General features: G+C 32.6%; 2 protein-coding genes across 12 annotated transcripts; both read left to right on the forward strand.

The window, feature by feature from the left end:
- Positions 1 to 9,004: 9,004 nt before the first annotated feature.
- Positions 9,005 to 14,799, forward strand: LOC114725091 (probable splicing factor 3A subunit 1). Of its 10 annotated transcripts, none has more exons than XR_003738397.1 (5): positions 9,005 to 9,133; positions 9,567 to 11,837; positions 11,944 to 12,238; positions 12,898 to 12,965; positions 13,395 to 14,799. XR_003738397.1 is itself a non-coding variant. In XM_028911552.1 (4 exons), exons 2-3 carry the CDS (start codon positions 9,666 to 9,668, stop codon positions 12,211 to 12,213), a joined length of 2,442 nt encoding a protein of 813 aa, XP_028767385.1. In that variant the 5' UTR covers positions 9,005 to 9,133; positions 9,567 to 9,665; the 3' UTR covers positions 12,214 to 12,238; positions 12,898 to 13,286. The 10 variants fall into 10 exon arrangements, 1 of the variants encoding a protein (XP_028767385.1); XR_003738394.1 differs by lacking the exon at positions 13,395 to 14,799 and adding an exon at positions 12,342 to 12,800 and having other exon boundaries at positions 12,898 to 13,286; XR_003738395.1 differs by lacking the exon at positions 13,395 to 14,799 and adding an exon at positions 12,673 to 12,800 and having other exon boundaries at positions 12,898 to 13,286.
- A 2,681-nt stretch (positions 14,800 to 17,480) lies between these two features.
- On the forward strand, positions 17,481 to 20,417 carry LOC114725101 (cytochrome c-type biogenesis CcmH-like mitochondrial protein). 2 transcript variants are annotated; one of them, XM_028911563.1, is made up of 5 exons: positions 17,481 to 17,647; positions 17,786 to 17,845; positions 18,549 to 18,741; positions 19,773 to 19,904; positions 20,006 to 20,417. In XM_028911563.1, the coding sequence occupies exons 3-5, from the start codon at positions 18,598 to 18,600 to the stop codon at positions 20,198 to 20,200; spliced, it is 471 nt and encodes a 156-aa protein (XP_028767396.1). In that variant the 5' UTR covers positions 17,481 to 17,647; positions 17,786 to 17,845; positions 18,549 to 18,597; the 3' UTR covers positions 20,201 to 20,417. The 2 variants fall into 2 exon arrangements, with proteins under 2 accessions (XP_028767396.1, XP_028767397.1); XM_028911564.1 differs by lacking the exon at positions 17,786 to 17,845.
- The last annotated feature ends 3,181 nt before the right edge of the window (positions 20,418 to 23,598 follow it).

A 23,598-nucleotide genomic window follows, 5' to 3' on the forward strand; every position in this document is an offset into this window, starting at 1 on the left:
CATTGGCATTTCATAGTCTCTAGAATAGTAAAATTCAATGTCCAGTCCCGCCAACTGCGAAAATATTTCTCGGTTTCTTTTTTAAAAAAATTAATTGTACAAAATGAAAGATTTTTTTTTTTTGCGCCACCATATAAAATGAAAGAATTGCATTAAACTAAAGTTGATGTAAAAAATTCTGTACCCAAAAAAAAAAGTTGATGTAAAAAATTACAGAAAGATATGATAATGGAAAATGAGTAAACAATTTTTCCAGAGTAGACTTTTTAGGTTTTTCGCACTCTTTTTTCACATTTCTTTTTCATTTTCACCTTTGTCCATATTTTTTAATTGAGAATGGAAATTAATAAAACAATGAAAAACAAAATGAAGATTTCTTTCTTTCTTTTTCCTTTTACTTCTTTCTTTTTTTAATTTTGCCCCTATATTTAATGTAATTCATGTTACCACCATTTCTACCACACAAGAATATGATGTGAGTGTCTCCCTTTGCGGTAGGAACTAGGAAGAGTTAAATTATGAGTAAACCGGGGAAAAAAATCTGATTATTTTTCTCTATTGCTCTCTTTGAATTATTATAATGAATCCTTTTCTTTACAAGCCTATATCACTTAAATACATTATTAACAATTACAAACATCAAATCTTCAAATTCTCCGGAACATTACAAACATAAAACACGTAATTCAAACATGATTTTTGAATGAAATAATCGACACAATCTGTAACATCCTAATCTTATCCTAAGGTTTAGGGTCTACTTAAGCTTGCATTTAGGAGAAGAATTGGATAAATAAAGGATTCATGAGGAATTAGGAGTTTAATTTTGATTATTATAAGCCATGTCTTTAGAAATTCCCAGCAATCTTAGTATTTGGCAATTTTTGAGAATCAAATGATAACATTTTTTCAGTGGTTCTTTTTGCATTACAAAATAGACATATCAAGTATTTTAAAGAGTTCTAGTTTATAATTTTTCAAGTTATGTAGAAGTAATTATAAATTTTTTTAAAGTCACGTCATCCTTTTTGTGTCATTAGTCGCAGCGAATGCATTAAAATTTGATTTTTTTTTTTTTAAGAACAAATCTCAGACGTGAAAATAGGAGGGAGGCATGGAGCAAACTTTAGGGCTCTTCTAGGGCAAATTTGTTCAGCATAAGGGGAGTGTTTTTAAACTTCCTAGTACAAAAGGAAGTTATCTAACCCTGATTTCTCTCTTCCTCTTCTCATATTTTTTGGATTTTTGAATAGTTAGAATCTAGGATTCATCTTAGTTTTCATAATGACTAATCTTTTAGCCAATTATTTTAGCTCTAAATGAGTTATACATATTAGATTAAATATTTTAACTCAAAATGAACAATTTTGAGTTATATAAAATTTTAAGCCAGTATTTACTTCTATAGTTAAGGATTTGTTGAGATTTGACAATGTGATTATTTATAGTTTGGTATTTGGGTTATTTTTATGCGTGATACTACCTCCGATCCTAATTATAAGAGCCAGTTGACTAATTTGAAAAGATTAAGAGAGTAAGTTAAGTTAGTTATTTGTCATAAATAGGTGTTGTCTTTCCTAAAATATCCTTGCTAATTAAGTGTATTGACTAGAACTATCATTGTTAGAAGGGTTACTTTGGAAAAAAAAAAGTATAAATATGAGAGACAAAGTGGATTGAGCTCTTATATTTATAATCAAAATAAAAGTCAAACAAGGTTTTATATTAAGGACCGAAGGTAGTAGTTTAAATGTGTGATTAGTTTAGAATGTTGATATTGATAGTTTTAGTTAAATGGGTATGTTGAAGGTTGAAAATCACAAGTGTAAATTAATATTGGTGAGGTTGATTAATATTTCCACTAAGTTGTTTGGGTGGAGGAGTGTAACGAGGATCCTCTTATCACAGTTACTTACCAAATTATTTATTTTCAATGCTATTATAGTGGGGAAAAACGAAAGGGTTGACAAACCTTATCATGATAGAAAGAGTTTTAACTCAATTTTAAATGCTAACAAAGATAGAAAAAAATTCAACTGATCATTTGAAAATAGCGTCATAGTTATAAAAAGAATATTTATTAACTCAACAAGATAAACATGATAGAAAAAGGATATAACTTAACTTCAAAGTGTCAATAATGATTAAAAAAAAGATAAATTCCTTTTTAATTAGCTTATCCATGATAGAAGGCAAATAAATTAATATTTAAAAGCTATCATGGATTTTTGGCCAAAAAAAAAGCTATCATGGATAATAAAACCTTTCTAAATCAATTACAAATCAAATTATGATAGACGAAATACAACCTATCTAATAATATAAAAATCAACCTCTATTTAACGCTGTAATGTGACAGATGGGGCTTTGGGCTTCATTTATTTTGATTAGTATCCTTTCAAAGTTTCAATCATATTTCATTCCCTTCTTAATTCTATATTTTCAAACTTCAAACAATGAATTTCATCTAGAGAGAATCCCAATTAAATCCAATCAAAATATCAAAATTAAAATTTAGACCTATATTTTTAATCAATTTCTAGCGAGGCCATGAGACCTAATTAGAAATTTCTGATGTTGTTAAATAACCAAAATGCTCTTCTTTTATTTAAAAAATTCATTATTTTATTTTCCTAAGTGATTCCTCATCTGTTATCATTATTTTTTGAGACCAAAAATATATAAGTAATTTTACAATGTTTGAAATACGTGTATATAACTTACACCAATAAAAATATTAAAATAAAATATGTTAAATTACAACCTAAGAATAAAAAATATTTATTTAAAGGCTATTTATATTGTAATTTAAAATATTTTGAAGGTTTTAGTTATATATACAAAATTTTAAACACTAAGAAATTACTTATATTTTTTTGTCTAAATATTAATAATAAAAGGGTTCAAGGGCATTGTGGTCATTCAATAGCGTCAACAATCACTGATTAGGCCCTATGTCCTGATTAAAAATTTGTTAAAAGTGTAGGTCTTAATTTGAATTTAAGCATTTCGATTGGATTTAATTAGAATTTTCTCTTTAATCTATTCTCAACCTTAACGTTGTGTTTGGCTCAACGGAAGGGAGAGGAGGAGAAGAATTTTAATAAAGAAAATGGGAGGGAGGAAAAGATGAGGGTAGCTACCAAAAGGAGGGTATGGCAAGGGAAGGGAGGGAAGGGATTTTAATAAAGGGGAGACGAGGAAAGAAATTTTGATGATACCCTATTTGATTTGGAAGAGGAGGGGAGGGGAGCTAATCAAAAATTAACTATTTTAACCTTATAAAATGAATTTTCTCGCTTTTCTATTTTGTCAAGGTATAAATACGTGTAATAGAATTCACCAACTTTAACTTGCCATAATACAAATTATTTATGACTACTTATTATTTGAACAATAATTAAAAAATAACAAGAATTATAATATTTTTAATTGAACTAACCTTCTTAAAAAACAAATTAAAAAAATAGATTGAACTTGTTTACTGATATATATTGCAATCAAAGTAAATATCCATATTTGTAAAACTAAAAGATTCACGTGAAAAAAGATTCACGAGCGAATATATCATCTACATTAAAAAAGAATTCAAATAACAATAATATGATATAAGACTACTCCTAATGAGAACATGAAGAAGATCCAAACACTATATCCATGATTACTGCTTTACATGCTGAAGGTGGGCATTAAACAATTGATCTCAACTTGTCAACATCACTTACAAGATTGTTATAAACCTTACTTGTCAACATCACTTACAAGATTGTTATAAACCTTTTTTTCTCAGCATTAAATCCATATTCACTTATCAAATGTCAAATCTTTGCACCTGACATGGGTGAAATCTAGTAGATAAAACTCTTTTTATAACATTTGACTCATGTAATAAATCATTTCCCGGGTTCAAAGTGTCATGAATTAAATCATGATCTCGAGCTAATGCTTCATTGCCTTCTCTAATTGCTGTAGCCATGTCAAATACTACGCTCTTTATTATGTAGAGATCAATCTCCTTATCTTGAGCATGCTCTCTCCTTCTCCTTTTAGCACAATCACTAGTTGCTCCTTGTGGCTATTTAGAAGGTAGGGGATTTTATTTACCAGTATCACAATCATTTAAAATCTTAACACCATCTAGTGTGTACTCTTTTTTGTGAGATAAGTTGATCCAGGTCATTGATAATTTCATAATTTGCTTCCATAGGAGATGAATGGCGTCGTTTTCACTTCTCATTTGCTGTTAGAGACTCATCTCCACCAACTCTATTAGCTTCATATAAGATTACTATCTTATCATGATTAAAAAATGGAGTATTTCGCCATACTGTAGCCTTCGGTTTAGACTGAGATAATACATATACATTTTAAAAGAAACATAATTTAAGCTTGACCCCAAAAAAAAAAAAGACCATATATAAAATGTAAAAATCATACCTAAATAAGAGCCTTCTAGACTTGAGGTTCAGCATCCCACAATTGAGTTGATGGGTCCCAAGCAAAACCACTTAGACCATTTTTAAATATATCATAAATTTCTAAAAAGTTTCTTTTTAACGTCTTCCAATGTTTTTTTTATTTTGTCATTGTCAATCTTCCTGCCAAATTGTGCACTCAACACTTGGGCAATATTTTCATAAGTTGTAGTGATAAATATCCCATTAATTTCAACCATGTTCATACTCATATATGAAGGCATCAATAACGGCATCATCCATAGCCTTTATCCAATTGAGCAATTCTTTGCCATTGTTTGATTTTATTGGCATTCTATAGGCCTGTTTATTTTAAACATAATAAAATTTGAATTGAAAAAAAAACAGAAATAAGTCTAGACTCAATCAAATTAATACCATAAATCGTTCTGACGATAACAAATATAGGTATTGAAAACAAAACTCAATCAAATTAGAAATATAAATCGTTCTAACAATAATAAATATAAGTACTAAAAATTGAATGTCGATTAAATATGTCAATTAATCAACATGCTTGAGCTTAAGCTTGAGCTTGATAAATAATCCACATTTTCCTAGCCATATTCTCTAATAAGCTCACTTTGAGTAACTTCCACATCTTCATTATTTGGAGCACGACTATCATCATTTTCATTTAGATTTGTGAGTTCCTCGTCAACTTCCCTAATAAGATCTTCATCAGGTCCTATGGTTATCAAGTAATTATGAAGAATACAACATGTAAGTATTACTAACGTTTGAGCTTTGACCCCATGAGTAGGCTTTGATTAATTAGATAAAATTTGAAATCATTTTTTCAATACTCCGGTTGCTATTTTGATTACATTTCATAATGATGTATGCCTTAGATTAAATAATTCCTTGTGATTTTGAGGTGGATTTCTTGAATATTCTTTTAAATGATATCGAACCCTTCTATAAAGGGTGATAAGTCCACTTGTTAACATGAAATTAGCATCCACAAAGTAATATTTTCCTATATATGAATGAAAATAATTAATATAAATGAGCGATAATAACTTGATTAATTGGATTAATTTTAAAAATTATTCAAGCAGTTACCATGGGGGGATTTTAAGCCTATCTTCTCTAGTCAATGCATTCTTTAAAATTCTTGAGTCAGATGCTGTGTCTTCCCACCCTAAGAGCACATAAGTAAACTTTAGATCAAATGAGCATGTTGTTAAAATATTTTGTATTGGGTACTCTTTCCTACCATGATATTGAGGGGTATCTATTGTAGATACCTTAACATGTATATGTATCTCATCTAATGCACAACATAATCTTTAAAAAAAGGGAAAAATTTACCCTTATTACAAATCTTAGAAGGCACTAAAAAACCATTAGATTGTACAAAAAATCTTTCTTCTAGTTCAGTAATAACGTCTAATACTTTATAGAGGTGTTGACTAATTGTCTCACCAGACTTTTGAAAAATAAAGTTAATTACACAATTTCTTTCTTTGTGTACTAATATATGAAGAGTCTTAGCAACTTGTTCTTCCACACTTGCATATCGTGTGGCTCGTAAGTTGCCCTATCTCTCTAACATACTATATAATTTTAAAAAAAGTTTCAGGACCCATCCTAATCATGTCTTGATCATTTCTACTATTAGTTATTTGAGTCATTACTTTTTCACATACTCTTTCTCTTCTGGAGCTCATATTATAACATTTTTTTTCTTATTCCACATATGAGTCACATAGAACTATACAATAGCACAAATGACTTGAATTATAGTTCTTCGACGCAATTTCAAGTATCGACGAACCAAAATAAAATATTGAATCAACATTTGGCGAATCAATATATATTTATGTCTTACCAATTCCATCTAAAATAAATAAATAAAAAATACTTCCACTCAAATCATAGATACCATAATGTTAATTAGTTGGATAAACACGAATAAATTTCTTTTGCCAATTCTTATATTATGTACGTCTAATCTAATATCAATAAAAATGAATCATTAGCATATATGTGTAATAAAAGTAATAGAAATGGGAATGAGAACTACCTAGTAAATAAATTATAATTTATCAAAATCTACATGTGATTGAGGGTCTCTCACTGCCACACTAGTGACAGTATCTCATATATTAGTCAAATTTGAAGAGAAAACAAATTAAAAACTATATCTAAGTTAATATAAAGATGTCAACCAGGATTTCTATTTTTCCAAGTGCTAAGTAAGACTCTGCAAAGGCTTAGGACTTAAAGCCATCTTGCATCTAATACGTATCTAAGAAAATATCTTGCGAACTATAACCACAATTAATATTGCAAAAAATTTTTGCGCATTATGATTGTGAAACTATATACGCCGCAGTACTGAAGAATGGTAAAGAAATTAGGTGGAGTGGGAATGTTGATGGCTTCGGGTGTGGGCAAATATCTTATCAGAAAGAGAATTCATTTACAACAAAAATATCAAATGGCATGCCAAGTGGTAACTTCAATTTTGTTGCGAGTTTAGGTTAATTGGTTAATGCGCTATAGCTTGGAAACACTCATCATCGTCTTTATCAATTCTTGCTTTCGTAAATCCAAGATTCCCAGCAAACATGTCCTAACCCCGTATGATTTGTATTGTTTTATATTGCTTTTAGCCATTATTTTTTTTTTCCTACAGCTGCTCATAATATGAATAGAAAAGTCAAAGAATATGGACCTGAAGCTCAGAAGAAGATGACGATTGATTGGCTCAATTGTGTGATGGCAGTTTCTTGAGATGTGGGCACAGCATATTAGGGCGTAGAAAAAATAAGAGGGTTAAAAACTTAAAAAAACAAGAGAGGAATTAAAATATTTTACTTAGATTAATTTGAGAATATAAAATTTATCTCCCACATTTTCTCTAAAAAATCCCATTTTTAGAGGGGAGGTTAGAAAAGAATAAGAGGGAAGGAGAACCCTTTCCTCTTTAAGAAATATCTCAACCAAACAAAAAGAGGGGAGTTTAAAAAAATGTACCAACCAAGCAAGAGGACTACCCTGCATTTCAAAAAACCTGTTCAAAACATAGTGTTACTTAAATTATAAGTCTTATCCTAATATTACTTAACTTAAATCCTGAAAATAAAAATTTGAGATGTCACAATGGAACTAAAATACCGTCACTCAATCAATTTGCCACGAAAGAATTAGGGAGAAAAAAATTATGTCGCTAATACAATTTTTTTTAGTGAACTCTTTCTTCTCTTTCTTAATTAAACAAGATAATATTAAAAATCTTTCCTTTCCCCCTTACTAATCCAAATAAAATAATATTAAAACTTCTCTTCTACCGGTCCTAAGGTGGATTAAAATGTAATCCATTTCACATTATACAACTAACCAAACACGTAAATCGGCTCATCATATTAGGATAATATGTAATCTTTCCTCTGGAATAGAACCAAACGGCCTGTTTGGTGTGAGGAAAACGAAAAAGAGTTAACTTGCATCTTTGTTTGGCTTCTAAAAATATATGTAAGATTATTTTAGTTTTAATTGTAAGTCATTAAGAGAGTATTTGGATGAAATCAAACCATGGTTTGGAGAATAACTTATGAGGGAAAAGTTATTTTTGATAATAGATTTTGTGAAAAAAGTTATTCTCATAAAATAAGAGTGTTTGGATAATTATTATTAGAAATACTTTTTATATGTGCAAATTACTAAAAAGACATAAATTAATATGATAATTACATAAAAGATAGATTTTATAATATATTTTTATTTGAAGTGATAAGTTTGTTAATAATATTTTTTTTGGCAACATAATAAATAATATATAAAAAATTGTAATTAATATGTGTATATAAAATATGTTTTAGAAAAATGATTTTTTCTGCCAACAAAATTTTTTTTTTCACAACTAGTTTCTTTAACGACATACTACCTCTGATATTTAATATAAAAATTATTTTAATATTTAATTTGGTCCTAAATATAAAATTTTAATCTATTTTATTTCTCATATTTATTTATTTTTTAAAGTAGTCCTTGTAATACATGTTAAATATTTTATTAAATGGTACTTTAATACACATGATTAGAAAGGGTATTTTAGGAAAAACAACACCTATTTATTACAAATAATTGATTTAGCTAATTTTCTTAATCTACTTAAATTAGTTAACTAACTCCTATATTAAGAACCAAAAGTAGTATTACAATGTAAAAACAGAGGACCACATTTTCAAGAAGTAACATTTTTTTGCTTTTCATAAAACCATAGTTCAGATAGGTCAAACAATAATTTTAGAGCCAAACCATCATTTCATAAAAAAATGAGGTGTTTATAACTTTTGGAAGCAAATCACGGTTTGGGCTCCAAAAGTAATTTTGAGAAGTTTGCCAATAATTCCCCAAGTTTTGGAGGTAAATGCAAGTCACTTGCCTTTATCTTCCAATTTTGCAAATTACTTCTATTTATCGGACTGCTATGTGTGTGTGTGTGTGTGTATATATATATATATATATATATTTGCGATATAGGGACTGCTATAATTTCTATGCAGGAAGAAAAGGCACAAGTCACAAACCCTACTCAAATCAGGATTCGGGAGCTCTGCTTGTTGGGTTGAGGAGACAGGGGAGAGCTCGCGATTAGATTGCACGCGTCCTTCGTCTTCATCTCCGTCAGCATCGACAGCAAGCAGGTGCGTCTTCCACTTGTTCTCCATCTCTCTGTGTCTGAATCTGTGTGCGTGTAGTGAAGAGGGGTTGGGGTACTCTGTTTGAGAGAGTTGTGAAGAAGTCTCTTTCTGAATCTCTATACTCTCCACCCCTCCGGTTCGTTTCACTCTCTCCCTACTATTCGAATAGCCTGCAGCTTCTTCAGCTTCCTTGTTTCTGAATCCTCCGTGCCCGTCGTTACCTTGTCTCCGTCGCCGTTAAGGCGAAATCGTAAACGTTGGTGGCTCTCATTCACTGTCCTCCGTGTCTCTCGTTGTTCTGAGTGTTTTTATGTTAAATATAATTTCCATGTTTGTTGATCTGCTGGTCTCACTGATTTCGTCGTGCTATTCTTTTGTTTGATTTTTGTTTAGATTTTACTCTAATCGGTGGCCCTGTTGCATCTTCAATTTGCAGGTTGGTTTTGATAGCTATCGCCTACTTCTATGCCCTACTTTTGCTTTAACGTAAAGGTAAGGCGGTAAAAGACTTGGGAATTGTTTTGAAGTCGCCATAATGTTGGGTTCATTACCGATACTGCCTCTGCCTGCTCCTCCCTCTGATGGAAATCTAGGTCCTCGCCCTGAGGCTCAATTGCCTGAGGAGAGGGAGGATGAAAAATCGTCTAGCGAGGAGCAGACCAAATCGAATTCTACATCAGTTGCTACCCACACTAGAACTATTGGAATCATACATCCCCCTCCAGACATTAGAACTATTGTCGATAAAACAGCCCAGTTCGTTGCAAAAAACGGTCCTGAATTTGAGAAAAGGATCATTGCAAATAACACTGGCAATGTCAAGTTCAATTTCCTGAATTCATCGGATCCCTATCATGCATATTATCAACATCGACTAGCGGAATTTCGTGCCCAAAACCAATCTTCCACCCAGCAATCTCCTTTGCAACCTATAGATTCAGCTTTGTCTGAATCAACCTTCTCTGCGCCAGCCTCTGACAGTAATGATGCTGCAGCAGCACCTACAGCAACAATAAAGCCTGACCCCTCCTCTCAATTTAAGCCTGTAAGGAAAGTACTTGAACCCCCTGAAGCTGAGCAGTATACAGTTCGGCTTCCTGAAGGGATTACAGGGGAAGAGCTGGATATTATAAAGCTCACCGCACAATTTGTGGCTCGAAATGGAAAATCATTCTTGACAGGGTTGACTAGTAGGGAGGTTAATAATCCTCAATTCCATTTCTTGAAACCAACCCACAGCATGTTTACATTCTTCACTTCCCTTGCAGACGCGTATTCTAAGGTTTTGATGCCTCCGAAGGGGTTGACAGAGAAGCTGAGGAAAAGCATTTCTGACATGACTACTGTCCTTGAACGGTGTGTGAACAGGCTGGAATGGGAGCGATCACAGGAGCAAGCTCGGCAAAAGGCTGAGGATGAAATAGAGCAGGAAAGGATTCAAATGGCGATGATAGATTGGCATGATTTTGTTGTGGTTGAAACAATAGATTTTGCTGATGATGAGGATAAGGAGCTGCCTCCCCCGATGACTCTTGAGGAGGTTATAAGGAGAAGCAAGGTTTCAGCCATGGAAGAAGATATAGTTGAACCTGAAAAGGAAGTTGAAATGGAAATGGATGAGGAAGAGGCCCAACTTGTTCAAGAGGGCATGAGGGCAGCTAGTTTGGAAGATAATGATGATGGGAAGAAAGGTGGGGTCAATGTTACAGAGGAGCCTGAGCCACCTATGAGGATTGTCAAAAACTGGAAAAGACCAGAGGAAAGGATTCCTGCAGAAAGAGATCCGACAAAATTTGTTGTTTCCCCAATTACTGGTGAGTTAATTCCAATTAATGAAATGTCTGAACATATGCGAATCTCTCTCATTGATCCCAAGTTCAAAGAACAAAAGGAAAGGATGTTTGCCAAAATTCGTGAGACAATGCTGGCTCAGGATGATGAAATCTCAAGAAACATTGTTGGACTTGCACGGACCCGTCCTGATATCTTTGGTACTACTGAAGAGGAGGTCTCCAATGCTGTCAAGGCAGAAATTGAAAAGAAGAAAGATGAGCAACCTAAGCAGGTTATATGGGATGGTCACACTGGTAGCATAGGACGAACTGCGAACCAAGCCATGTCACAGAGTTTGGGTGGTGAGGATCCAAATAATGTTGCTAATAATGAAGCTAGAAACCTTCCTGGCCCTGCCGCACCTCCTCCTAGGCCTGGTATGCCTTCAATTCGTCCTCTTCCACCACCGCCTGGACTTGCATTGAATCTTCCCCGTGTTCCACCCCCCACAGTTCAGTATCCTCCCCCAACCAGTGGTGGTCTTTCAGTGCCTCCTCCAAGACCTCCGGTACCCATTATGCCATCTTTTCATCCTGCTTCTCATCCAGTGCCAGTCACTTCTGGGCAGCAAACATTCATGTCCAGTCAACCACCTCCGTTGCCTTCAGTTTCTGTCAATGGACCGGGGATGCCTGTTCCTCCACCCCCAGGTTCTCAGATCACTCCTGTTTCAATTCCTCGACCGTATGCCTCTCTTCCTATCCCTCCACCTGGGATGCCTATGATGCCTCCACCACCTTTGCCTCAAGGAATGCCACCCCCGCCGCCACCTGAGGAAGCTCCTCCTCCGCTTCCAGAAGAACCAGAGCCAAAGAAACAGAAGCTTGATGATTCAGCTCTTATCCCAGAAGATCAGTTTCTGGCTCAACATCCGGTAGGGACTTCGATATTTTTTATGATGATGATGATTAATTAGTTTTTAATTTACAAAAAAATAGCTTCAACATTTATCCTTACTGATTTTATTTTGTTGCAACCAGGGACCAGTTCGTATCTGTATATCAATTCCTAATATTGATGAAGGAAATCTCAGAGGACAAGTTCTGGAGATTGCCATGCAATCTCTGTCTGAAACTGTTGGCAGTCTGAAGGAGAAAATTGCTGGGGAGATTCAACTCCCTGCTAACAAACAGAAATTGAGTGGAAAACCTGGCTTTCTCAAGGATAATATGTCACTTGCTTATTACAATGTTGGAGGAGGGGAGGTGCTCTCTCTCACATTAAGAGAGCGTGGTGGTAGGAGGAGATGAGTTCATACTTGCCCATCCGTTCGAGGTTGTTGTTGGAGCTTTTGCCTCACTATGGGCATATGATTTCTCATAATATTCATAAACTCTATGATGCTTTATTAATGTTGGTGACTTTATGTGTATTCTAGTATCAGCAAGCTTTCAGGATCTTATAATTGTTTGGCAAGATTGATGTTAACTGTGAAATGCTGATTTGGGCACCTAGGCCTCATCTTTTGAGAGCAGTGGGAAGTAATGCAGTTCCTTTTATATGATTAAGTCAATACTTACACCATTAATTATTATTTTCTTCTGGATTTCAGTTGATTTCTTGCAGATTTACTAGTTTGTTTCTGCTCGAACTCTTCTGCAATCAGGGAGGGGCCATGTAGATTCTTGTTTTTCTTTGGTCTTGCTCATTTTTAGTGTTGTTTCAAATTTGAATGGGAAGCAGTGATTTAGGTTTTTCTTCTCTTCTAGTGTTTAGGTCTTCTTATATTGGATATGCTCTTACACCAGCACAGTTAATTGGTTGGTTTGGTTGGAGGATCCTTTAGGTGCTGAGCTTATGCACCTTTAGCTGGTGCATTATGTTTGGGCTTAATAGGGTTAGTCATATTTTACTTCCATTTATGCTTCACATAACCATTCCATGTATTGGCTGGGATGTTTGTTGTCGTTGATTATGTTGTTTTCTCGTAACAGACATTTTACATCGACTTATGGGAAGGCTGTTCCGCTTAGCTGATTTATCTGTGAATGGGATGAGGAAGGTAGAATGGCCTACATTACTCTCTACTCTGTAATATTAATGTATTTTCTTTTTATTTTTTGAGCTATCTGATGGCAGTTTGTGCCTGCTAATTTTTGCAGCATAGAGCAGGTTTGGTGTCGTCATTTGGAGGGTATTTTTGAAAAATTATGAGCAAGATTACTTTCTGCTTTACTTGGTTTAGCTGACTTGATTATGTTAGATCTTAAATCTTGTTCTGCTAATATTTATTGAGATTCACTTTGTCTTTCTACTGGGTTGATTCATAGCTCTTGAATTCTTAAGAGAGTCAGTATGATCCATTAGAGCCACTTGTTTGTCTTTTTATACTTCTCCGTAAGTATGTGATTACTTCTCCCGTTGGGTCTCAAGTGATCATTCTTTTGTCTCCTTGCATTAACCAAGTTTTGTCACTTTGTGGTGGGAGCAGAAGACCACTGCATTGATGGCTGAAGGATAAAGAATAACGCAAGTGATACAAAACAGAAATAGAAGGGAATGAATTATTTCTATGCATATTGACCTGCGACTGTTGCATTATATATAGAGAAAATCAAGCCTGATCAATCATTACTGATTTGAATCAAACTGTTCGACTAACTGATTTTGAGCTGATAGGTAAACAACTCTTCTAATCCCAAAGTTGGCCATTCATTTCCTACTTTTGACTTACCGTTCCTCTGGCATTTCTTGCTCCCGAGCACCATCTTTTGGACAGCTTTTATTATATTTTTGTAGCAAAGGTTACAAATAGACTAGGAAACCAAGATGCTGAGTTTTATGTCATCTCCAACCGATTTATTATTTGTCTTACCATATTTGGGGCTTAGTTTCTACCTTTTCAGTTCTCACATGAACAGTTAATCTTGCAGTGACCATTTGCTGTTTTGGGAATGACATACATTTGACTTAATGCGTGATCTCAGAGGCATGAATTTATGGGACCTTTTGTCTTTGCTAGTTTTGGGTCCATGTCAATATTCACTCGTCTTAGATGCATGGAGTCTCAATTTTCCTGTGGCATGTCTGTTTCAGTGTCGCTATATCGTTTCTTCTTGGAATGTGATGCCACTGGTAACGCTACTGATAGAAGTAGTGAAATAGTGGGTTCGGTTGTAATGTTTTTGGATTGATCAGAATGACATTTGAGCTATTCGTGATAAAAGTTCTGTTGATGGTGTAATGGTGCTGAAAAAAGTGGCCATATAGCGCACCAAAAGTGTGGCCATTGTCTTCTGCCCAAAAAAGAGAAAAATAGCTATAAGAATGTTTGTGCCCTTATGTTGTGCAAGTCGCCTATATGACCCATCTTGGAATGATGGGTGCTGGTAAAACGGGCCAGCTCATGGCCCATGGTGGAGCAAGGACTTACAAGGAAGGACCAATGTATTAAACCAAAAAAAAAACACTGGCCTAGACTGTGGTGGTGTGGGGCTGTAAAATTTCAGATTCTAGCAGGCTGGCCTTTTGCCAACCCGCCTGTGGGCCCAGCCTGGTGGGTAAGGTGCTGCAGTAGTAAGCTTATTTGTTTGCCGTAAAAGCTTAATTGGTGTCATGGGATGTCTGTTCGTGGAAGAGTTACCAATATTGATTTGTGGTTTATGTGATTTTATTATTGTCGGTTTGTTTTTCATTATCTTTAGATTTTGGGGAGAATGACACGTCGGTCCTTTAGAAGAGAATTATTGATACGAGTGGGTGCATTACAAGTCCCAAGAAGTAAGGAATGGGGCTTGGTGAGGGTTATGTAGGTTCTCAAGAAAGAGTTCCGTACAGGCCAAGAACAATTATGTACTTTTAATTATAGAATGAGAAAACTTTTTTGGAGATATTTATATTTGTTTCCAATTTTCATTTTGGTATTTGTGTATTTTTTTCTTAATTAAATTTTTATTTTTGCACTATTAACATGATTAATCCCCATATGATGATTAAAAATGTTAATAGAACAAAGTTACAAGAGATAATGTTGTTAGAAAAGTAAAATTCAATAATTAAGAAGAAAAATATAGGTATCAATTTAAAAATTAAGAGAAAGTATAGGTGTTTTTAATATAGTTTTTGTTTTATAATCGTACAAGGGTATATTCTAGTCTTAGGAATTCATACAAATAGATGCATGCAAATATGTAATGTACTAAAGAACCCTTGCATAAGTAATTTATAGACAAAAAATCCGAAATATAACAGTCGACTATCCTTTGCGGGTTCTTTTTTTTTTTTTTAATTAAAATAATATAGAGTTAAAATAAAAAGATACAACATCCTAAATCGCGTTTTATAAAATATAGTTAATTAAAAAGAAAGAAATATTGTTTGAAATACATAAACGAAAACAAAAAAAAGAAGGAAATTCGTCAAGTAGCTTATGATTTTTGCAAATTCCTTTGGCAAATTTTGTGAGTTGCTATAATTTATGATCCAAGCTTTTTTAGGTGAAACAAGAGTATTTTTAAGTCACATTAGACTTGAAATTAATCCCTTTCAAGTCTGAAATGGTTAAGGAATAACCCTGTCAATAAATGCGTTTTTCGCAATTCAAACTTGTATTGTATTCCTTATGAAAATGTACCACCTGAACCAATAACTTTTTCGCTGAGCAAGTCACATTCGTGAATTGCTATGGTTTATTATCCAAGTTAAATGGGAGAGGAATTGTTCGCTTAGTCAGATTTTTAACTCAACATGATATTTGACGTTATTGATGAAGGAGGAAGATTTTCTCCTCTTAATCTTACTGATCCAAATAGTCTATCCATGAAGGGATATTAGTAATGAGCGGGGAAGCTAATATTTTCCTATCTTAGATTCTTTCTTTTGAAGACTTAGAGAATTAGCATTTCACTTTTTTTTTGGTGTTTCTTTCTTCCTCCTCTTTTCTTAGAAGCGATTCTAACGAGGCTAACGTATGTGAGAAGAATTTTGTACGACATCCAAAAACAATTTTGTTTTGTACAACATAAAAATCCATCTTAGAGTCAAAAGTTAAAATTTGTGGTTGTGTTTAAAAAAATCTCCAAACACAGCAAAAGATAAATTATGTTGGTTGATTTATTATATAAATACTTCATACTGACGAAAAAATTTAAGTTTTTAATTTGTAAATCTATTTTGCCTTTTGCTTTTATTCCAGACTTGCCATTTTATTAATTTTATTATATACATGTATCACGCAAAAATATATAATATAATACTGCCTCTGATCTTTAATATAAGATCTCGTTGACTAATTCGAGTAGATGAAGAAAATTAGTTAAGTTAGTTATTTGTAATAAATATGTGTTATCTTTTCTAAATTATACTTGTTAATCAAGTGTATTGACTAGAACTATCATTATTACAAATATTAATTTAAAAATAAATAAATAAATATGAGAGACAAAGTGGATTGTGATATTATATTTAAGACTAAGATAAAAGTCAAACCAGTTCTTATGTTAAGGACATGATGTAGTAATACACATAAATATCGATCAATTAATCATCAACTATCAACTAATATTTTTGAAAATTTGTAATACTCAATTCATTTTAAAAAACGTCGGATATGATATTATGACATCAGAATATATTCCATTAAAGAAATTTGAATAAGGTTGTGATTAAGATTTGAATATGTTGAATTAAACGGAAAACATTATAAATAAATAAAATTTCAATTAGAGGCTCAAATGAAGGAATGAAAAATTAACTGTGAATTTTAATAATATCTTAATTGAGATTTGAATATATTGAATTAAACGAGGAGTATTATAATTAAATAGTATATCAATTATAGATTTAAATAGAGAAATAAATAAATAATTTTAAATTTTTATCTATTCCTCCTAAATTCCGCATCTTTAATTCAAATTCTATATGAATGAATTAAAAAAAATCATAATTCTATAAAAAATAAATCTTGAGCTATCTTAGGTAATGTAATTTGTTAAAATTTTAAATCTGATTAAATATGCTAATCTGTGCATCGTACATGGAGAAATTTTTAGTTTTAAAGAGATCATGTAATATATGTTATGCAAGTTATTGGTTGAAATGATAATTAGTCTACTCTAAGAAGAACAGTAAAGTTCGAATTTTAAAAACCACAGCGGACTTTAATTTTAATGCTTTCTCGACATCTTCTGAATTACTACTTTTGATTCTAATTATAAAAGCCACTTGATTAATTTGAGAAAATTAAGGAAAGAAATTAAGTTAGTTATTTGTAATAAATATGTGTTGTTTTTTCTAAAATATCCTTGTTAATCACGTATATTGGTTAGAACTATCATTATTAGAAGGACTACTTTAAAAAAAATATATAAATATAAGAGATAAAATAAATTAAGGTTTTATATTTATGACCAAAATAAAAATTAAATAAAATTTTATATTAAAAACTGGAGGCAGCATAATTTAGTAAGTTCTTTATTGAGAAGCGAGATAATAGTTAACATGATGCGAACTTCCAAAAAAAGTTTTTACTAGAAAACATATTTTCCGTAAATTCTAAGATCCCCTGCTGTGTCTGCGGCCGCAGCTCCCGTAAGGACGTAGCCACTTCCTCATTCGCAAGCTTGTATGATTTTGGACTGAAGTTCCAATGCACAATCTGAGTTCAAGCATAGCATCCTTTGTGGTGGAACCACGCTAGTTGATCAAACCTTCTCCGATATCTCTCTTAGCTTTCTGCACTACAGTGTGAGTTCTTAAGTTTTGAAGTGCTGTTTGATATTTCTAAAGGATAGATTTTAAGAAATTACTGTGGGAATTGGAGGAAATATTATTTTGCTTAGTTTTTGCGAAATGTTGCTCATCAAGTGCTATGGTTAATACTAGGTGGTAATTTCATGATCACAAGGTGTTCGAGGGAATGCGTAGATGGGAATTATGTGTAGGATGAGTTTTCTTCTCTCTGAGTTTGTCATTTAATTAGTTAAATTTGATATGATGTGTACAGAACTCAATACCAATGGCGTGTACGCTATAGCCCTGTTTTCTTGGTCCTTTATGGTTATCCTTCTGATATGACGTATACACTATAGCCTGTGACATCAAGTTTAATTCCAACGAATTGGGGTTTAATTTCTGAGTAAATATTATGACGATTTCTGTATTTTCTAGGTGAGTTGGCGGAACATAAACATATGCATTATGTTTTTGACATTACTTTAAAGGTGCAAAACTCATTGTTTTTTTATTTTAAATAGTTGGCTGTAGAAATGAGGGATTAGGGTTAAAGCAAAGCTGTATGTCTTGTATGTGTTTTCTACATCACTCTTGACCTCCACTGCCTTCACTGAAAGCTGTTCAATGAACAGGCAGAAATCTTTTAGTTTTTATCTTGTTAGTCTTGTTCTGATGAGTAATATGTTTGTACTAAGGTCTTAGTTTACATTATTGGCGTTAACTATTCATGAATTTGCATTTGCAATCACTCGATGATAAAGCCTCATTGTGTCATTGTGCCCAATAATCTTGTATTGTGGCTGTTTGATCTGGCCTTTTAGCTTTTTGATACAATGTATTGATACGAAGAGAATTCCCTCTATCCTACTTTTAACATGCAAACAATTTGTTATTATCTCAATGGATTTTGCAGCTGTCTTTAGCAAGATAACATAAATAATAGTGTTTCGCTGCCTTTGGTGATGGGGAGTGAGGTGGATGCAGTAAAGGAGGCCCGGATAGTTGATGCCCGGGCAAGAAACATCAGTCATAACGTGAGGTGCACAGAATGTGGGAGTCAGTCCATTGAAGATTCTCAAGCAGACATTGCAATTCTACTTAGAAAGGTACCGGTACTTGTAATTTCTAATTTAGTTTCCACGCGGGAAGGTTAAATGTGTGGTATGAATTGGCCAACATGAGTATTATGCAGCGTTGTCTTTTTATTAACTAATTCATGATTGATAGACTTCATTGGTTAGAACTATATGTTTACGACATCTACTTGTTTCTGAAATCAAAGTTGGAAGAAATGGGTGCATGATTTGTCGCAAATTTGATGAATTAATCTAGTGGGGGACTATTCAGATTGTTTTTGGTATGCAACTTGCAAGTGTTCGATTTTATTTAATCCATATGGTATGAGTCGTCATTTCATTATTTGTTTCAGCTACCTGTCGATTTGCTTTGCCTTATCATAGCATTTTAATCGTTTTTTCTACGTGAAGAAGGCATCTCAATCTTTGTTAATTTATTAAGTTATTTCTCACTTTATTTAGTTCTTTCGTGCTTACGTTGGCTTTGTGATTTAATTTAAATTGTTTTCCATGTTTCTACCCAGAAAAAGCTTATGCTTTTTTTTTCTTGGGTGATACAGTTTATGCTTATTTTTTTTGATAAAATAATATAGACTCCCCTCCCCTGCTCCTTCCACCCTTTTTTCCCTTGAATGCCTTTGTAGTGGTTTAAAGAGATTCAATTTCTCAATTTTATTAATATGCTAAGATTCCCTTCCCTTTTTTCACCCCTAGTCTTAAGGCAATTGTTGTATGATAATTCTTTATAAGCTAGCCCTGGGAATATCAAGAAATAAATTGATGGATTTGAGCCTTGGTTAACGAAGTTAGGAAAGATCAAATAAAGTAGGCCTGACTTATTGGGAAATCTATTTGGCCCAAAAAAAAAAAACAGACCTATTGGGAAATCAAAGACGTGTTAACTGGTTTCTTGTGTTTTGAAACCAGGCTGAATAGGTTCTTAAAGTTGCTTGCCAATTCTTGTTGCGCTTTTTTCATCCTTATCTGCTCAAATTTTCTATAAAATAATTAGCCGACCATTGTGACATATAGTAACCTGCATTATGTGTATTATCTTGCAGTTAATTCGCGATGAGATTCGTAGTGGGAAGACAGACAAGGAGATATACAAAAAGCTTGAGGAAGAATATGGGGAAACTGTACTCTATGAACCAAAATTTGATCTGCAGACTGCAGCTTTATGGCTATGTCCTGTAAGTTTTCTCAGGAGGGTTGAGAACACTTGAATTTGTAACATATTTTGATCTGATTCATATTCATTCTGACTCCAGAATAACTTGTTCTCTGGGAATAGATCCTAGTTGCAGGTGCAGCAGCTGGAGTATGGGCTTACAACAAGCACAGAAAGAAGACAAATGTTCATATCATGGCTTTGAACCTTATCAGAGGCGTTCCATTGACCCCAAAAGAAAAGCAAACCATGCTTGATCTCCTTACACCACCTCCATCTCAGAATTCAAGAACTCCCTTCTGGTGGAGGAGATGGTGAGGTTAATGATCTTATTCGCTATCGGCTTTCGTGACTTGGATTGATCCCTGCATCACTATGAAGTTAAGTTTTAGTTAGAGACTCGTATAAAATAATGACTACTTTGAAGAATTTTAGAAATCATAATTTCTCTCAGGGTCGGATACTATCAGTGTAGTTTTGTAAAGTTAAAGCTAATATATACTGTTCTGATCTTTCACGTAAGAGCTACTTAATTTTTATAGATTAAGAAAACTAAATCTATTACTAAATCCTACTAAATGTGACTTGATCTTCATAAAATACCTGTATATAACATTAGATTATATCTTAGCTTTTAGAAAATGATTTATACTGTGGAGAGAAACCTAGTATGAAAGTAATGATTTTTCTGTATTGTATTCACTTCTTATTGATTTTAATATGGAGCAAATCTAAGTCCATTGTTCAACACTCGAAAATCGGAATATCAACAGTCCGATATATTCTCATTCTAATGATCATTTCTTAACCCCATCAGAATCTCTCCACAAGCCAATCCCATGCTTTTCTTACCTGGATGTACGTGTGATTTTTTAATACATGGAATGCATACACTCAATTATCGGAAGTTCAAAAAATAGTTTTCCTCAATTCTCTTTTGCTGTTAAGAAACCACGTAGGATATGGCTGGCCAGCTTGTTATGTAACCTTTTTATCTGATGTTTGAATAAAATTTACGGTTATAAAAGAAGAAAACTATACACACACAAACTAATTTTCCTTGCAAAGAGAATTCGATTCTTCTTCCCCTCTTGCTCTCTATGGGTTATCATCTTTCTTTCTTTTTTTTTAAAACGTTTTTGTAGTTCTTATCATTGGTTAATTCAGAACATATCTGTTTAATTCTCAATATTGTTGCTTGAATACATCACAAAAAATGAACTTGCGGAGTAACACAAATACACACACACACACACACATATCAACCTACACTCATAAAACCTGAAACAAAAACTTCGACTTAAAAGAAAGCATGGAATATCATAAGAAAATTAAAAACAAAAGAAAACGCAGAATAGAATCCATAACAAGAATCAGAGAACTAAAACCTGAAATAAATCCAGAAACTAGAGAGAGAGAGAGAGAGAGAGAGAGGAAATACATGGAGGTAAAAAAAAAAAGGTAAAAAAGAGCCAACGATATATATATGTATGTGTATATCACTTCTGATCTTCCCCTGTCTTACAGCAATTCTTCATCAGAACCCCTTTTTCCCTTCCTCTTTTCTTTTCCTTTCTTTTTCTCCTTTTCCATTTTCCTTTCCATTTTCTTTTCCATCTCAGTTTCTACTCTCATTTTCATATCTCTTTCCACTTCCCTGTCTATTTCTTTCTCTCTTTCCCTTTCCGCTCTATCCCTTTCCATCTCCATTTCTATTTCTCTTTCCAATATTTTCTTCTCTCTTTTCTCTCCCTTTCGCACCATAGTTCTTCAATTCTCTTCACCTGTTATGTGTGGGGTGTGTGTGTGAATATATCAGTTCGTTTCGCATTTAATGATGTAAACCTGGAATGGTTGAAAAGGGCAGTTTTAAAAGGCGATTAAATGGGAAGTTTGAAAGACAAACAGGTTCAGTGGGTCTTGCCTAGTCTTCTTCAATTTCTTATCCGAATCCAATTGCTCCGTTCATGCTCATTTTCTTCTCTTGTCCAAATTCAATTGCCACATTTGCTCAAATCCAATTTATAAGAGAGTTTCGAGAAATACTCTCCCAATCCTCAATATAAGATTCTTATGCTAAAATCTTATATTTAGGACCGGAGAAGTACCATTTATAAGGCAGGAAATTTTTTTTAATTATTATATTTATGAGTTACTATTTTGTTAAATTTTTAACATAAACATTATTTTACTTTTTATTTATTATTATGCATATTATTATTTTTTAGATAGTGTATATATTAAATAAGAATAAAATTAAAAAGTTATTAAATTTTAAGAAAGAGTTGAAGAGTTGATTCTAACAAAATATGTTAAGAGTGACTTATAAATAAAATTACAAGAGTATTTCACTAAAACCAAAAATGGTATTAAACTCCATTAGCTCTGTCTTAAAAGTTAAGAACTTCTCAATGTCACCCTTATTTAACATACATTCTAAGAGAATAACAGTAGACATAATAATAAACTAAAGAAAAATTATATATTATATGATAAATTTAATGACATTACTCATATTAATCACAAAAACTCTCCCTCTTTTTTTTTATCAATATATCCCAAAATGAAAGTGTATCACTCTAATTATTATTATAAGTGATTTGTAACTCATTCTTACATAAAAAAAAATATTAAATTGATAAAAATGTTCAAGTATATCTTTATCAAATTTTTTTCTCTTTATATTCACAAATCACGCCTCTCTAATTTTTATCTCTCCAACAAAAATTAAATAAGAATAAAACTGAAAAACAATCATTAAATCTCTTACAAATTATTTGGGACCAAAATTTTTCCCCCACAACTGACTTAGGATTTTCATCGATTTCAGTGAGGCCGCCTAATCTCGAATTTCAACACACGAATGTGAACCGTCTATACTTTTCACTATATTTTATTTTTAAAAATTTAACTAGAGTAATGAAATAAACTAATTATATTTGATATGCCATAAAAACGCCTTTTTCATTTTATATTATTTGATCAAGCGAAAATAATTTAAAAACAAAAAAGACGGTGTTTGCATGATTTTAATTTTGAAACATAATATTACCTTGGGAGAATTTCAGTAAAAGACCGTTGTAGCATCTTACTTTAAAAGAACGACAAAAAAAAAATCTAAAATCTCAGTTCAGACTTTAAAGTTTGAAATGAAAATAAGTTTGAAAACAAAATATTCAAAATATCCTTAACCTAAAATGAAGAATCAGTAAAAAAAGGAAAAAGTTGGGCAAGAAAAAAACAAAAGACTGGTTGTATGAAATCTTTACAATAATGTCCCAATGGGGTGTCACACTGTTGTACTGTTGTGTGTGTTGTGTATTTTACATTTCATTTAATTTATATTCCGGCTTCATGCAGGCGAGTTGCAGCCTACAATCTGAACTAAGGACAGGTTTTTGGAGTTAGCTCATCCTCACGGGATTGCAATCCTTTGTCCTGAGCATTGTAGCACGTGTGTCACCCAGGACATAAAGGGCATGATAATGTAATTTATTTTATTCCTACAAAATTTCTAAAACTCCTCCAAAATTGAAAAACTAGTAATGCTTAAATAATTATAATATGTCAATTTGAAAAAATAGATTAATATTTTTATTTGATCCTACTTAATATTATTGATTTACTCATTCTGAAAATTTTAGTTTATTGTATTTATTAATGAATTTATAAGTGTTAATAAACATTTTAACAAGTAGTCATACGCAGAAGAACAA

The sequence above is a fragment of the Neltuma alba genome, unplaced genomic scaffold (assembly GCF_004799145.2).
Source record: "Neltuma alba isolate B1F8T4 unplaced genomic scaffold, ASM479914v2 tig00012225_pilon, whole genome shotgun sequence".
In the NCBI taxonomy this organism is placed as follows: domain Eukaryota; kingdom Viridiplantae; phylum Streptophyta; class Magnoliopsida; order Fabales; family Fabaceae; genus Neltuma; species Neltuma alba.